The sequence below is a fragment of the Myxine glutinosa genome, chromosome 1, assembly GCF_964187855.1.
Source record: "Myxine glutinosa chromosome 1, kmMyxGlut1.1, whole genome shotgun sequence".
NCBI classification, from domain to species: Eukaryota; Metazoa; Chordata; class Myxini; order Myxiniformes; family Myxinidae; genus Myxine; species Myxine glutinosa.
In genome coordinates, this window is record NC_136261.1 from 37,908,040 (window position 1) to 37,926,514 (window position 18,475).

At 43.6% G+C, this 18,475-nt stretch overlaps 1 protein-coding gene across 1 annotated transcript in view; it reads right to left on the minus strand.

Moving 5' to 3' along the window:
- The window catches only part of LOC137422976 (integrin alpha-L), a gene marked incomplete in the record, with an annotated part of 211,928 nt that overhangs the window by 106,574 nt on the left and 86,879 nt on the right, over window positions 1-18,475 (minus strand). Inside the window, 3 exon segments of the mRNA XM_078771064.1 lie at window positions 1,187-1,378; window positions 3,592-3,746; window positions 9,439-9,562. Of these exon segments, the coding sequence (XP_078627190.1) occupies window positions 1,187-1,378; window positions 3,592-3,746; window positions 9,439-9,562 (471 nt within the window).

Below are 18,475 nucleotides of genomic sequence, written 5' to 3' on the forward strand. Positions count from 1 at the left end.
TAATCATTTGCACCTGAGCTGGTGCACCTGATTCTAATTTTAGGTATTTGAAGTAGTGATAAATGTAGGGGTGTACTTACTTTTTCCACATGCGAAATTTGCATTTATGTTTATTTAAATTGTACAATGGACTACAAAATGTAGATGTTTGATGATATTTGTTATATTATATCACCTTTATCTATCAATATTGTTGAAATGAAGATCAAATAGCTGTATGTTGAAATATGTTGAAAAAGTCAAAACTTTACATGGGGTGTACTTACTTTTTCACGTGACTGTACATACGGACGGACAAACACTTGTCTCGATGGCTTTGCCCTATAGACTACGCCGTAAATACTGTCCATTTGTTTGTATGGAGTTTATCTTTCCATGATAATAATTTGATAAGTTTATCTTTGTATCATAATATATAATTATTCCAAGCTTGGTGAAAATTCCATGACTGGTTCACAAGTTAGCTCGGAAACAGCATTTTTAACTGACGGGATGTCTGACCTTTGACCTTTGTCCTTTTGAGTCCAAAATCTAATCAGTTACTCTTTACAGCATTATACATACCTAGATTGTCATGGGGACCGCAAGGCTAACACCCGCTCTGGCAGGGGAAATGGCCTTAAAATGCCTGATGTACATACCTGTACCAAATTTGAATTAGATTCCTTCACCCGTTCTCAAGTTATAGACCTATAACAGACTTTGACCTTTGACCTATTGACCCCAACATCAAAAGTTCATCTTCGCATCATAATACAAAAGTGTACCAAATTTTGTCAGAATCCCATCACTGGTTCACAAGTTATCGTGGTAACAGGATTTTTAACTAACAGACGGACATCCTGAAAACATAACCAGGGACAACCTGAAAAGCCGACGAAGTCGCTGGAGGCATAACAAGAAGTATGTATCACCAATGATCTACATGCAATTAAATGTATTGTATCGTTTTAAAATGAAAAGAAAATTTTCTGCAGACCATCATCAAATTTCTGTTATTGTAGCAACCAAATGGTGAATTACACGTCCTAATCTGTCTAGATTGGTCACTTCGACTACAATATACATATATATACATATATATATATATATATATATATATATATATATATATATATATATATATATATATATCAAAACCTTGAAATGTGTGATGGAGCCAGACTCTCATGGCATTGTGTGGTACCTTATCCCCATCTTTGTGTGGTGCGTACACGAATACTGATCCTTGCTCTCGGTCCCCCTGCCATGCCCCCGGTGTCCCCACCAAGATCCGGCAAGAGCCATTTCCGTTCCTCCTTGGAACTTCATCGCCATTCGATTCTTCATTTTCTATCATCTCCAGCGAAAGAATCTCAGCTCCAAAGTATGAACCCAACTGAACAGGAAGGAGAGATCAAATCAAAATAAAGTCAATCAAATTATTCTGCATAAGAATAGTAAAATACATTTTAGGGTTAAATTTGGACTTGTATAATATCCATACCACTCGTCTTTTCAACATTAGCTGAACACAGAGAAGACTGCTAATCAAAGCGACATTTTCAGAGGTTAATTTCTTCATGAATGAAGTATGCACAAGATTGATGATGAAAACACAATTCCCTAGCGGATTGTGGGTCCCTTGCAGATGAAGTATGCACAAGATTGCTGATGAAAACACAATTCCCTAGCGGATCATGGGTCCCTTGCGGATGAAGTATGCACAAGATTGCTGATGAAAACCCAATTCCCTTGCGGATTGTGGATTCCCTTGCGGATGAAGTATGCACAAGCTTGCTGATGAAAACCCAATTCCCTTGCGAATTGCGGATTCCCTTGCGGATGAAGTATGCGCAAGATTGCTGATGAAAACCCAATTCCCTTGCGGTTTGTGGATTCCCTTGCAGATGAAGTATCCACAAGAGCTACGATGAAAACCGAATTCCCTTGCGGATTGCATATTCCCTTGCAGATGAAGTATGTACAAGATTTTCTGATGAAAACCCAATTCCCTTGCGGATTGCGGATTCCCTTGCGGATGAAATATGCACAAGATTGCTGATGACAACCCAATTCCCTTGCGGATTGCGGATTCCCTTGCGGATGAAGTATGCGCAAGATTGCTGATGAAAACCCAATTCACTTGCGGTTTGTGGATTCCCTTGCAGACGAAGTATGCGCAAGATTGCTGATGAAAACCGAATTCCCTTGAGGATTGCGTATTCTCTTGTGGATGAAGTATGCGCTAGATTGATGAAAACCTAATTCCCTTGTGGATTGCAGATTCCCTTGCGGATGAAACATGCACAAGTTTTCTGATGAAAATCTAATTTCCTTGCAGATTCCCTTGCGTATGAAGTATGCGCCAGATTGCTGATGAAAACCCAATTCCGTTGCGGATTGCGTATTCCCTTGCGGATGAAGTATGCGCAAGATTGCTGATGAAAACCTAATTTCCTTGTGTATTGCGGATTCCCTTGCGGATGAAGTATGCCCAAGAGCTATGATGAAAACCGAATTCCCTTGCGGATTGCATATTCCCTTGCAGATGAAGTATGTACAAGATTTTCTGATGAAAACCCAATTCTCTTGCGGATTGCGGATTCCCTTGCGGATGAAGTATGCACAAGATTGCTGATGAAAACCCAATTCCCTTGCGGATTCCCTTGCGGATGAAGTATGCACAAGATTTTCTGATGAAAACCGAATTCCCTTGCGGATTGCAGATTCCCTTGCGGGTGAGGTATGCGCAAGATTGCTGATGAAAACCCAATTCCCTTGTGGATTGCGGATTCCCTTGCAGATGAAGTATGCGCAAGATTGCTGATGAAAACCTAATTCCATTGTGGATTGCGGATTCCCTTGCAGGTGAAGTATCCGCAAGATTGCTGATGAAAACCGAATTCCCTTGTGGATTGCGTATTCCCTTTCGGATGAAGTATGTGCAAGATTGCTGATGGAAACCTAATTCCCTTGCGGATTGCAGATTCCCTTGCGGATTCCCTTGCAGATGAATTATCCACAAGAGCTATGATGAATGAATGAATGAATGAATGATCGTTTTAAGGCCATTTTCCCCACTAGAGCGGGGGTTAGCCCTGCGGACCCCATGACAATCATGGTTCCCTGTTTGAAGCAATGTTTTTATGGCCGGATGCCCATCCTGACGCCAACCGTCAGTTGCCTCTTACGATGCGCGGGGATACGGTGTACCTATTCTTAACCGGGGTACACACCGGGATCATTCATCCCAGCAAGCTGGTACTCAATTTGCCGACCTCGGAAGGATGACAGGCTGAGTCAACCCCCCTGGCGTAAATTCAGCGATCGACCGGGATTCGAACCCAGGATCCTAGGATCCCAAGCCAGCACCCTAACCGCGAAGCCAACACCAGGCTTCCACAAGAGCTATGATGAAAAACCCCAATTCCCTTGTGGATTCACCAACCAGCGCCTATAGACCTGTCCTCCTATCAGTTATAAAAAATAAAAAAAATTGAAAGATTTACTCATAAACAGCTTTGATAACAACAGTAAAACCAATAATTACAAAGAAATGGCTCTGTTTTTTTTTGACTGAGCAAAGAGATAAGCATTATTTATGCAGACCTGTGACCCTTGTTGGTGAAAAATGCTGGCCACACTTCCATTTCTGTGAAGCGCCAGGATGTGAATGCTGCCAACGTGTCCCTCCCGAGGAGAACCGGCGACCATCAGAGCACCAAAGCCAGTCGACCAACCACACAAAGGGGACAGGGAGTAGCCTAGGATTAAGGAACCAGAGGATGTGGAGGAAAAAGTGAAGAAGAAAAAAACCAGAAAGGTGCATGACGCATACATTTGTAGATGTCCGAACTTTTACATCTGTGACATTGGAAAGTAAACTTGTTTCATGAGCAATAAGGACTCTTCTCTGATGCATTACAAACATGGCACTCACAGCTAAGTGCGTCACTGCAATTGGGTGTGAGTGATATCGTTATGTGCAAAGTCTTCGTTTCATGGGATGAGCAATCCCAACTAATAATCAAAGGTTGCCAAACGTCAGCACAACAGTATGAACCTTAATCTGGGACAATCTTCTTATTCTTACGTTCTTCTTTGTTCCTTTTTTTCTCAATTCTCTGGAATACCTTTCACTATTGGTACAGCTAGACTATTTTTTGGCCCTTCCAGCCCACTTCCGACATCTGACTGCCGCTTTATGTCTACGCCATGCCAGTAGAGGATACAGGAGAGTCTCGTTATAATGAACAGAACGACTGGGACATCAATCAAAAATATGTAATAGTCAGGTTCAGTATGTCCAGATTTAAAGTTTCGTTGGATTTTTTGGGGGATTTGGAAAACTATATATTTTTGGAAACTATATTGTATAGTCAGTCAGAAAACCAATGTTGCTATTTGCACAGACTCCTGTATGGCGGCCATCTTGGATTTTCAAAATTGCCGCCGTAGAACTAAGTTTTCTCAATATCTCAGCTTCTAAATAACATAGAGCTTTGATTCTAACGGCTAAACATACATTTTCAAGGGCCCCGAATCCAATGGTAACAAGTTCGATAAGCTAGACATGACCATAGAGCTCCTATGTGGCGGCCATCTTGGATTTTTCAAACTGGCCACTGTAAAATTGATGTTTCTCAATATCTCAGCTTCTAAGCAACATAAAGCTTTGATTCTAACGGCTAAACATACATTTTCAAGGGCCCCGAATCCAATGGTAACAAGTTCGATAAGCCAGACATGACCATAGAGCTCCTATGTGGCGGCCATCTTTGATTTTTCAAACTGGCCGCCGTAAAATTGATGTTTCTCAGGATCTCATCTTCTAAATAAGACGGAGCTTTGATTTTTCTAAATCCCAAAAACAATCCAACGAAATCTAAAATCTGGACATGCTGAACCTGACTGTGTTGACTGTAATGAGAAATACTATTCTACTGCGAGTGTTTTGCCCTTTGTGGGCCTTTGTGGCATACTGCCAAATAACACACAGATACTCCTAATGTTCATGAGAACTTAAAATCTGTTTACGGGTGGACAAGCTACTAAAGTAATAAGTTTGATCCCCAGGGTACAGCTGAGGAAAATAATTAGTTTACAGCGTGTGTTTTTGTATTATTTATATACTGAGCAATATACCTGATATTGTGGTGATGGTGGTAGTGTATTTGTAGCCTATTATACATCAATATGTCTGTGGTGGTGGTTGTATATATCGGTGACGGTTCCCTTTGCTTTGCTGTCTTTGCAGGTTCTACATGTCACATTATGAGTGAGATGCAACAAGATGGTGAAGGGGCGGGGCAAGCCCAGGAGTCCACGAACTGTAAGCAGTGCATTTTATGCAAGGCTGATGATGTCAAGAAAGGATCCTTGGTGTTAAACCCCAGAATAGATTCCTACCAACATTTATTGAAGACAATAGAAGAAAGGGCCAGTTTGCATGATGGCATCTACGTTCAAGTCCATAAACGACTCCAAAACAGCACAAAAGAAACACTCTCTACAGAGAAGGCAGTTTGGCATCGCACTTGTTACTCCAGTGCAACTAACAAGAGCGAGATACAACGTGCCAGAGACCACCATGCGCATGCAGTAACAACTGGACACTATACTGCAAAAAAACGCGGACAGAAGAGAGGAAGCACAGAAATGGACGAGCCAGGCTCATCAACATCTGATGCAACATCCCCGTTCACACGCTCGTGTACAGTGCCACTGGATAGAGAGCAGTGTTTCTTCTGCCAAAAAGATGATGGCCAACTACTCTACCAGGTTAGGACTGAAAATGCTGGTCAAGAGCTTAGAAAGGCTGTAGAGAAGTCCCAAGATGCATTATTGAAAACACCATTCAACACATGTATCTCACCAGGTGATGCACACGCAATTGACCTTCGGTACCACAAATCTTGTTGGAGAAGACATGTGTTCCATGTAGTACGAGACAGACCTAGCGCAAACAGAAGCAGCGCAGACAAAGTACTATTGCTGCAACGGGCAAGTCTGATTGAGATGATCAACCTGATAGATGTCAAAACACAAAACCAAGCTTATCTCTCCATGGATGACATTGAAACCACTTATGTCAATATGATTGGCGCAGAACACTTGGAAAAGCATGTACCTACATTCAATAGAAAGTGGCTGAAAGAAAGAATCGTCACTGAGTTGCCAAGCGTGACATCTGTTCTCCAAAAAGACCGAAGAAAATCGGCCATCCTCTACTGTCCAGATGCATGTGAGGAAAGCATGGTTCATTCTGCAATCACAAGTGATGGCGATGACGAGAACAACATGAAGACAATCTACAAAGCAGCACAAGTGATACGGAAGAGCATCGCAGAATTCATTAAGAAGGACCAGGAAGCAAATACCATACAGGTGTCCAGCGATATCAACGATGTTCCGGCTGAACTATACACCATGATCCGCTGGGTAATGGTAGGGCCTGTCGACAAGCTGGAAACTGAGAAGAGGAGAGCAGCCTGCTCTTCGAGGACAACAACCATGAAGAAGCTGACACCCTGTTGATCCACCAGGCCGTGCTGGCATCCCAGCGAAACCCACATGATGCGCAGTTGGTGTTCTTCTCTCCCGACACAGATGTCCTGGTACTAGTCATAGCAAACTATGACCTACTGCTGAGGAATACATCCATTTCCATGGCCTCTGGAATACTTCAAATAGAGCCACTGTGGACAGCTCTAGGGGTCGAAAGAGCAAAGGCATTGCCAGCCTTTCATGCTTTCACAGGGGCAGACAACACTGGGAGGTTCTCTCGAATAGGCAAAGCAACCTGGCTGCATTTCTACCTCAAAGCAAGTGAAGATGTCATAGACACGGTGCGAATGCTTTCAGATGTAACTGAAGTGACGGAGGACATGTTGTCCACACTAGCTAACTTTGTATGCGCTGCTTACTCTCCAAATGGCATCCACATCGACAGCATCCCCGAACTACGATGGTATCTCTTTTGCAAACACATGGCAGAAAGTGACAGGCTTCCTCCTACTCTTGGAGCTCTCAAGCAACACATCCTTAGAGTCCATATCCAAGCCAGAGTGTGGGGTCAGGCAAGCATTGCTCAACAGGATCCTCAGCTGAATCCCCTGCAAAACGGCTTTTACAAAGACACGGATGGACAAGTGAAACCAACCACAACTGAGGAGCCTCCAGCCCCCAAGGCCATCATTCAAATGGTTAGATGTCAGTGCAAAACAGACTGTTCTTCATCTAGATGTTCCTGCAGAACAAACAACTTGGCTTGTACAGACCTTTGTCAGTGTGACATCCAGTGCCAAAATGATGAGGACTCTCAAGATGTGATGAACGAAAGCGATGATGACGATGATGATGACTTTACTCAATGATGAATCAAAGCTCTGTGCTCTTTAGAAGGTGAGTTACATCAGTTTTACGGCGGCCAGTTTGAAAAATCCAAGATGGCCGCCACATAGGAGCTCTATGGTCATGTCTAGCTTATCGAACTTGTTACCATTGGATTCGGGGCCCTTGAAAATGTATGTTTAGCCGTTAGAATCAAAGCTCTGTTATTTAGAAGCTGTGATATTGAGAAAAATTAGTTCTACGGCGGCAATTTTGAAAATCCAAGATGGCCGCCATACAGGAGTCTGTGCAAATAGCAACATTGGTTTTCTGACTGACTATACAATATAGTTTCCAAAAATATATAGTTTTCCAAATCCCCCAAAAATTCCAACGAAATTACATAGTGAACCTGACTATAATGTGGAGACTGCGTTCCCGGCATGGAAAAATAAGGAAAAGATCAGTGTCCTCTTGCATTCAGGACACTTGAGCACAACACACTGCCATGGAATAATGCCGCAAAATCAGTGGTGGCTTAACGGTTATAAGGGGTTAGCTTGGGATCTTAATGTCCTGAGTTCAACCCCAAACCATGTCAAAACTAAAACCACTTGTGTTCACTAAGCATGCCATCCTTCTAGGGTCAGTAAGATGAGTACCAGCTTGCTGGGAGTGATCCAGTCAAGTATCTTGCAGCAGAGTGGTGACCCATCAAGGATTGCAGGCCTCAGCCAATGAAACTGCGTCAGCAGTCATATGTGCCTAACAGTGTGATGATGATAATAATCAATTAAAATATTATTTTACTCAAAAAACAATTTTATTCTTATATCAGCTTGACCTTCAATCCCCTTTTAACCCCAATTCTCATTTGTCTATCAAATGTTCATCTGTTAGTTTGTAGGTAAAGTTTCCAATTCCTGCTGCAGCTCTTCCTTTTTTTCTCTCTACAAGAGTAAGGCCCCTACAAGAGCAGGGTTAAATTTACAGAGCTGTAGCAGGGTATAAATTGGGCACAATAAGCAAGGTAATGAACAAACACGGATGGAAAAGAAAGAAGAGGAGGAAACACTGACATTAGGAAATAATAGGGTTGAGTTAGGAAGGGTTGTTGTTGTTGTTGTTGCATAGCACCAAACAGTTCTCAAACAAGCACGCGGCATGGAGTCAGCTAATCGATCTCCCAGGAGAAACCCAGAGATCCCCCACATCGAGGGTAGTGTGCTCCCACATTCACAAAGTCAGGACCACAACAGAGTTGGAGAGAGAAACGAGACAGAGATAAGAGGGAAAAGGCCGGTCCATGGGGACCAATCGGCACTCTGACCGTGACCGCGCTGCCCTGATGAATCCGGGCAGCAGGGAAGAATGGGGAAGATTTGGCCCCTGACTTGCATTGGCGGGTATAACCACTGCGATTAGGCGTGCCCAATAAGGTCAGGAAGGGTTAATGGGGGTAATCAAGATCTTTGGTCTGGATGGGCAATGACAGGAGGTAGCAGTGCACTTCCTGCTTGGAGTCCTTGAAGGAAAAGTGGGGAATAATGGCCTATGGAAGGTGGTTCCACTGCTAAGTGAAGCAAGAAACGAAGGAGTTGAGTTGTGCAGTCAGCCTGGATTTTGGATGTTTACCCAGGTGGTTCGTACTGGAAGAACGTGTACATCATGGAGTTACTGGGGAGGGTTGGAGGACTGAGTAGAGGAAGACATTTCAGAGAAGAGGCTGTGGAAAAAAGAGATGACCGACCTATCTGCGACTTGAAATTGATGGGCCCAGAGACTCAGCCTTATCACAGAAGATGCCAATAACTGAGAGCTATAGATGCCACAGAATCCAGAAGAGAGACATGTCTTGCTGGGGTGCCGGCTCACAGCGGAGAACAGGACTCCATTGAATTCCCGACAAAGACCTTATAGACTGGAAGTAGCTCTCATTTTCCAGGAGTTAACGTTAAAAAAAAGAAGCTACGCCATATGATGCAATGCCAGACAACTGTTACTTTGAGGAAGGTACTGCACAAAATTTGCCCTGAAATTACCAGGGGGAATCAAAACATTTTCCACCAAATAACAATGCATAGAAAAATAAAAGGTATAAGAGAGATGAGGTGATGTACCCACCGAGATAGCTGTCTGCTGGTGTATCTAATTTAGCAAAGCGAGGAACAGGAGCAGGTTCAATTCCAAGCCTCACGATGCCTCCTCTCCACTCGTTCGCTCCCACCGCTCCAAGGACCACTTCCTCCTACAACACAGAGCGAGGCTTAATCCCCATTTACATTTCAATCCATCTTATAACTTCACACAAATTTCAAAATTGATAGAGAAACCCCACAGTACAAGACTGCATTGCTCAATACATTGCTCAATTACTCGATACTCATTACTCAAAAAGATTCACAAAATAACCATTACTATTTCATTAATTTTAAGGCTTAATCTTGGCCTGTTCAACACTATCATCTGAACCCCTTGATTACAATGTGAGGTCAGTGGCCAAATGGTTAAAGCGACCTCTCTTATTCTGGGAGGTCGGCAGTTTGAACCCTGGCCGAGTCATACCAAGACCTGAAACATGCAACCTGAGTATAGGCTTTGATGGGCCTTGTGGCGTTCTCCTGCATATAGGTTCCTCATCCGCAAACAAAAAAACTCGAAAAAAATAACACCGGGTCAGAAATCAATAACTTCCACACCAGTCAGGGCAAACCTCGACCTTACACGATAATAATAATAATAATAATAAAAATGCATTTATTTTATATAGCGCTTTTCAGGAAGCCCAAAGACGCTTTGACAGAGTGCAAAACATAATGCATAGCAAAACATAAAAACAATTGCAAAAAAGAAGAATCAATAGGGAAATATTCAAAGCACAAAGGAGGGAGAAGGAGAGGAGATAGTCAGGGGTTAGATGCTGTGGGTTAAATGTTGAATGCAGTGTTGAACAGGTGGGTCTTGAGTGATGTTTTGAATGTGGTGAGTGAGGAGGAGTCTCTGATGGTGTGAGGTAGCGAGTTCCAGAGGGTGGGAGCAGCGATGGAGAAGGCCCTGTCCCCCCAGGATCTAAATTTGGTCTGGATGGGGGGGGGGGGGGGTCAGGAGGTTGGTACCAGCAGAGCGGAGGTTGCGGGTGGGAGTGTGTCTGGAGAGGAGGTCAGCCAGGTAGGATGGGGCCAGGTTATGGAGGGCTTTGTAGGTCAAGAGGAGGATTTTGTACTGGATTCTCTGGGAGATGGGGAGCCAGTGGAGCTTGTAAAGGACGGGGGTGATGTGGTCACGGGTCCGGGAATGGGTGAGTAGACGGGCAGCGGAGTTCTGAATGTATTGGAGTTTATTGGTGATTGTTGAGGGTGAACCATAAAGGAGGCTATTGCAGTAGTCCAGACGGGAAGTGATGAAGGCATGGATGAGGGTTTCTGCAGCCGTGGAGGAGAGGGATGGACGGAGACGGGCGATGTTGTTCAGGTGAAAGAAGGCTGTCTTTGTGATCTGTTTAGTGTATTTGTCGAAGGAGAGGGTTTGGTCAAAGATGATGCCAAGATTCCGGATGTGAGGGGAGGTGGATACTGGGAAACCGTCGATGTTGAGGGCAAAGTTATGGGTGGTGTTGGTGAGCGTTTTTGGGCCAATGATGATTATTTCAGATTTATCACAGTTAAGTTTGAGGAAGTTGATTTGAAGCCAGGATTTTATTTCAGTGATGCAGTTTGTCAGGATAGAGTGGGTGGCGGGAAGGAAGGAAGGAAGCACGATACATTCTAGGAAGCACGATACACTTTAATCAACCGGATCACTCTATAAATGACATTCAAATCTCTGCCATTGAATCAATCACAAATCGATAACACACCACGATTCTGAAACGTGAGTCCTTTTGGATACATAAACTTCGGACAAAAATCCCTCATGGCATAAATTTTGATGATTAAAGAATGTTCCTACATCAACCCAATGAAATCATTAACCGTAACACATTCATTCATTCATTCATTCATTCACTCATTCTTTCATTCTACCTTTATATGCCATTTATATAAATATATAAATAAATATATAAATATATTATATGAATATAAATGGTATATGAATATAATGTGTGTTTATGTATGTATGTATCTCTATATTTGTATATGCACATGCACCAACTGTAACGCGAACGGTAACTGTAAGCTGCGCTTCACTTCCGCTGAACTTGGGGACGGTGAGTGAGCTTTAGCGTGGCTCTTCCTTTTGTATGCATTTTCTACACATATCACACATCTTACACACATATCACTATACATACTTGTCTGATATACATGCCTATTGTTTCTGTAGACTAAGAAGAAGACCTTTGTTGGTCGAAAAAAACCACCGTTTAGAGGCCATTTTTCCCCGCAAAGCGGGGGTTGGCCTTTTCTTGTTGGCCTTTTCTTGACTTGTTGACCTTGTTGGTCGAAAGCTTGTCGAAAATTAAAGATCGACGTCCTGAAGCTACGTCCGCGTCTGATTTAATCTCCCGATTATTTATTTAATGCAAATGAGATGCCCTGCTCGTACTGTGGAGTTTCTACTATTTCTCACAGTTATAATATATATATATATATATATATATATATATATATATATATATATATATATATATATATATATATATATATATATATATACTGAAACGCAAAAGAAACTTACCACCTTTGAAACCTTTAAATATCAACAATAACACTGCGTGTAGTAAATGTGTGAACTTATTTGTGGACAATAGTGTCCTCACTGTCAGACAAAACGGTCACGGATGGTCACTTGAACCTTCAATGGTCACTTCATAGCACAGCTGTTGAACAGCCGTTTTGACTGTCAGTGATTAGCCAAGGGGTACGGGATGATTTTAATGAGCTGCACGTGATGTCTTGATATTGGCTTTAAAAAGGCCAGTGCAAAATGGGCATTTTGACCGAAAAATTTGATCATTTTGACCAACTTCAAAAAGACCGAAAACACAAAAGAAACTTACCACCTTTGAAACCTTTAAATATCAACAATAACACTGCGTATAGTAAATGTGTGAACTTATTTGTGGACAATAGTGTTGTCACTGTCAGACAAAATGGTCACGGATGGTCACTTGAACCTTCAATGGTCACTTCATAGCACAGCTGTTGAACAGCCGTTTTGACTGTCAGTGATTAGCCAAGGAGTACGGGATGATTTTAATGAGCTGCACGTGATGTCTTGATATTGGCTTTAAAAAGGCCAGTGCAAAATGGGCATTTCAATCAACATGCCACGATTGTCAAGGGATCAACGGCAGCGTGCCCTGGGCATGCTGCAAGGCGGACTGAGCTACCGTGAGGTGGCATGTCGCCTTGGCTGTTCACACCAGACGATATCGGCTCTGGTGGACAGAGACACCCTCCACAACTCTGCAGATGACAGACCTCGATCAGGGAGGCCAAGAGTCACCACTGCAAGGCAGGACAGGCAGATGGTCCGAAGTCACCTGCGGGATCGATTCCGTCCAGCATCCCGCACTGCGGCAGAAACTCCGGGGCGTGCAAACGCACGGATCTCCAATGATACTGCACGAAGACGACTGCATGACTATGGTCTGACTGCCAGAAGACCATACAGAGGCCCCGTGATGACAGTTGCCCATCGCCGCAACCGTCAGAGATGGTGCCAGCAGCATCAGCGGTGGACCTTGGCGCAGTGGAACGAGGTCGCTTTCAGCGATGCGTCAAGGTTCTGTGTGGACAGTCCTGATGGGCGTGAGCGTGTCTGGAGAAGAACTGGCGAGCGATATGCCGATTGTTGCGTGCGTCAAGCCAACAGGTGGGGTGGCCCAAGTGTGATGGTGTGGGCCGCCATATCAGGCCGGTACAGGATGCCACTGGTGGTTGTGGATGGGAATCTTAATGCCCAGCGGTATGTGGATAACATCCTGCGACCTCATCTGCTGCCATTCCTGCTAGACCACCCAGAACTGAGAACCTTTCAGCATGACAATGCTCGTCCCCATGCTGCTCGCTTTACCACTGCATTTCCCCAAGGCGAGAACATCAACACCATGCAGTGGCCTGCGCTCTCCCCTGACCTGAATCCCATAGAGCACCTGTGGGATGAGCTTGGGAGACACGTAGTTGGCAGGGCTAGGACACGGGCAGAGCTGCTTCAGACATTGAGGACTGAGTGGGACAGAATCCAGCAGCAATCCATCCAAAGACTGGTAGGCAGTATACGCCGACGATGCACTGCCTGTATCCAAAACAATGGTGGCCATACACGCTATTGAAAGGGGACTGACATTGCACCCTGTGCTGTTCTGTACTGTAGAACAAACTGATGAGATGGTGTATCTTGGTCAGAAACTTGACATGTCATCAATAAAATGCCAATGTTTCAATTAGCAATTGTTGGTTTGTTTTATTTTGAACTGTTACAATTTTATAACATTTCAAACAAGTGGTAAGTTTCTTTTGCGTTTTCGGTCTATTTGAAGTTGGTCAAAATGGTCAAAATGGTCAAATTTTTTTGGTCAAAATGCCCATTTTGCACTGGCCTTTTTAAAGCCAATATCAAGACATCACGTGCAGCTCATTAAAATCATCCCGTACCCCTTGGCTAATCATTGACAGTCAAAACGGCTGTTCAACAGCTGTGCTATGAAGTGACCATTGAAGGTTCAAGTGACCATCCGTGACCGTTTTGTCTGACAGTGAGGATACTATTGTCCACAAATAAGTTCACACATTTACTATATGCAGTGTTATTGTTGATATTTAAAGGTTTCAAATGTGGTAAGTTTCTTTTGTGTTTTCGGTCTTTTTGAAGTTGGTCAAAATGGTCAAATCTTTCGGTCAAAATACCCATTTTGCACTGGCCTTTTTAAAGCCAATATCAAGACATCACGTGCAGCTCATTAAAATCATCCCGTACCCCTTGGCTAATCACTGAAAGTCAAAACGGCTGTTCAACAGCTGTGCTATGAAGTGACCATTGAAGGTTCAAGTGACCATCCGTGACCGTTTTGTCTGACAGCGAGGACACTATTGTCCACAAATAAGTTCACACATTTACTACACGCCGTGTTATTGTTGATATTTAAAGGTTTCAAAGGTGGTAAGTTTCTTTTGCGTTTCAGTATATATATATATATATATATATATATATATATATATATATATATATATATATATATATATATATATATATATATATATATATGGCTATTTCCACAATAAATGGTCATTTTGACGGACCCTACTTTGAAGTGTATTCTTGACTGGATATGTTGGTCGAAGAATGTGAGCTAAATTCTGTTTGAGAGCACATGTAATAAAGTTATAATGGAAATAAAATAAAATCATCGCCGAGTAGTGCCTCGTTTCATTTGTGTGGGAGTGTATTGTATGAAAGAGTGTGATACAGAAAGCACTTTTTGTGTACTGTTGTATTGTACATCATGTTCATGTCTCCCAGGTTGGCCCTGTTTGAAATCTGGGTGATAATTATTTTAGTTATTGTTGAACACTACAGTCAGTTCTTTCAATTCAGTTAGAGTTCAATCTATTTCTGTTTCATAGTTTTTTTTGGAGAGACCGCAAAACTTCATTACCCACGTAACGCATATCCATCAAAATATTGCGTGAGTAAGACAGCAGAGTTGTAAAATAGTCGGAAGATGTACACATTTTATGCTTGCAACAAAATATGCAGGGGTGCTTATACCTTCTGTTCACAAATGTCAAATAAGGCCTACTTTGTAAATCGCCTGTTCCATCGTCCGTTACATGGCGAGATTACCGATGCGGTGAGGATCCAACTCTTTTCGTAGTATGGGTAGGGATTTTTTTATGAGATGTAGTGAATTTGGGAATGCAGCATATTTATCGTGGTTGAAGAGGACTGGTATGAAACGAGAGCAATGTTTTTGGATGTTTTTACCACTTCCCATTTTAATTTAGGCCATCAATAAAACTCAGTAACATTACTCACGTAATTGCTTACCCATGTAACACATTGGACAGATCGTAGTGCCGAGATTCCTATGGAACTAGCGATTGTTTTGTGATGCTGGTAGTAGGTAAGCGAGGTCTGCTAAGAAACCGTGTTTCAATGGATTGTGCAGCGGTGCTCACCATGCTTACCGATTTGGGAATGACATGATATTACCCACGTAACAATTTGATGGACAACACACTTACGAATGAGTAACATTTTAATCATTAGTATTTATAAAGTAGGCCTTATTTGACATTTGTGAACGGAAGGTATAAGCACCCCTGCATATTTTGTTGCAAGCATAAAATGTGTACATCTTCCGACTATTTTAAAACTCTGCTGTCTTACTCACGCAATATTTTGACGGGCATGCGTTACGTGGGTAATGAAGTTTTGCGGTCTCTCCAAAAAAAACTATGAAACAGAAATAGATTGAACTCTAACTGAATTGAAAGAACTGACTGTAGTGTTCAACAATAACTAAAATAATCATCACCCAGATTTCAAACAGGGCCAACCTGAGAGACATGAACATGATGTACAATACAACAGTACACAAAAAGTGCTTTCTGTATCACACTCTTTCATACAATACACTCCCACACCAATGAAACGAGGCACTACTCGGCGATGATTTTATTTCCATTATAACTTTATTACATGTGCTCTCAAACAGAATTTAGCTCACATTCTTCGACCAACATATCCAGTCAAGAATACACTTCAAAGTAGGGTCCGTCAAAATTACCATTTATTGTGGAAATAGCCATATATATATATATTGTTGCGGATATGGGATTTGGCCTCCATCCATATCCGCTTGTAAATATTCCCCTATTTCCCCAATACTTCCCAACTATCCCCAATCCCCCATTCCCTAGTCCCATTTTCTGTAAACAACACTCTGTAGCCCCGACCTTCCCCTATTTCCCCCATTAAATGTCGCACCCAGGTTCACCGCATCTCACGTAGACAACTATAGGACATCTTGCTAGTTATTCTTAGTCTATGTCAGTTAAGGACTCGTTTCCATTAATTCTGACTCTTCGTTGCACCAGAATGTGATTGTATGGCACCGTTAGAAAGTTTAGGACCTCCCAATACCTCCCCGCAGCTCTTCCTCATGGTACAACAACAACTACAACAACAGCGGCGGTGGCGCGGGGAGTGTGCATCCTCACTCCGGCTTGGTTAGCCGCCATTGAACATGTGCTCCGACGGGGTTACCACGCAGGGGCTCGCTGTCAGCTCCTCGTCAAGGGCGGAGCCCGGTAACCCCCCGCACCCAATAAGAAGCGGCGGACCGATTCCATCTGGGGCGGAGCTAACGAGCCGAGGGCGTGTCACTCCCCGCTGGGCATGCGCAGGAAGACGGAGGTGACGTCAGATGCGCCTCAGCTTGGAGAGAAAAGGACGCCACCTTCCGAGCGCGACAATACCTCCCCGCATCTCTGGACCGGACCGTGTGGATTCTGCCCCTGAGCCAAGGTGCACCTTGAGCTATCGACTGCCTGTCCTTCCCAGCCATCAATCCCCGTGTAAGTCAGTCTTGTCCCGTTTGTCTGTGGTCTGTCGGGAATAAGATAAGACTGTGTCTAAGTGCCCATCTTGCTGTGCTTTACCTCTTGCCGTGTAATCTACCCGTTTCTGCATCACCAATATTATATCCTCCTCCGGAGGTCTTGAGAACTGTACCCCTTGTGTCGTTGCATTAATCCCAGCCGTTGTGTCCTTTCCTTCATTGATTTAGCATAGCGCGATTTGGCCAACGTTCGAGTGGAATCGGGCGGGATAGGGTTCTAATCGGGGAGTAACTGTGCGGACGCGGTAATACCAAACCGCTCGGTAAACTAACATCTAACACCGCGTCTGTAACAATATATATATATATATATATATATATATATATATATATATATATAATATATATATATCATTATATATAAAGCTCGTTCCACCTTGAGGGTGTCATACAAAGCTGAAATGTGGTGTGCCAATGGACATTGACACCGTTACACCAGGAAAAATCCCAGAATCGTCAGAAAGCATCCGTAAATTAAAATTAACATAAAAAAATTAAACTCACACGGAAAAAAAAAACCTCAATCAATATATTGCATTTGAAAATTGTACTTTCTATGACTGTAAACGGTGAAACAAAAATCTCAATGAAAATTTACATAAAAACAGTAAACACGTCCATAAGACGCTGGCGTTACTTGTTCTGGAGAGGTCTGGTCTGGTCTGGAGAGGACGCTGGCGTTACTTGTTCGCCGCTTCTCCGACTGGGCCATTGTACATAGTTTGCTTTTCTGGTGGTCGGGGCGGATTTTTGACCGTTGGGTCTGCCCTCTGCTCGGTCCCGGCTCTGCTCCTGGCTTCGCCTGCCCGGCTCCTCCACTGTTTCCTCAGGCCCGCTCCCGTTGTTTGCGGCGGTGGCTGTTTGCCGCTGTGGTCTTGATTAACGGCTGCAGTCGTTTGCCGCTGCGTTTGCCGCTTTGCCTCCTCGACCTTGGCCTCGTACTCGTCCCTTCGCTCCTGCCTGGCATGGCTCTGAGGTACTCCGCCGCAGGGCTTCTTCTGCTCGGTACCCGCTCCACCCCATCATGCATCTCTGCCATTAAATCAAATGGACTCCTCCGACGACCCAGGTACATTCACCGTGGCTCCGGTCGTAAGTTTGTTTATTTGCAATCAGGTCACTCCATCCCCGTCCTCTGGTCGGCTCAGCGCACTCTCACTCTTCGTCCCAGCGCACCTGGTCACAGCAACGCACACGATCGCACCTCCTGCCTACGAACCCTGGCTAAATCACCTGAATTCATCCCTGCTGTTCAAAACAACATCAAGCTCACCCTGTTCAACACCCGGTCCCTCAACAACAAATGCCTCATCCTGAACGAATACATCCTGGATAACAAACTGGACTTTCTCTGTCTCACCGAAACCTGGCAACAACCTCTGGACTACTACACACTTAACCTCACCACACCCAATGGATATTCCTACGTCAATAAACCACGCTCGGAGGGCCGAGGTGGTGGAATTGCCGTTATCCACCGTCAAGACATCAAGACCAACCTCATCTCCATCTCATCTGCTCCATCATTTGAACACCTGGCTTTAAAACTCTCTGGTCGCACGCAGTCAGTCATGGCTGTCGTCTACCGCCCTC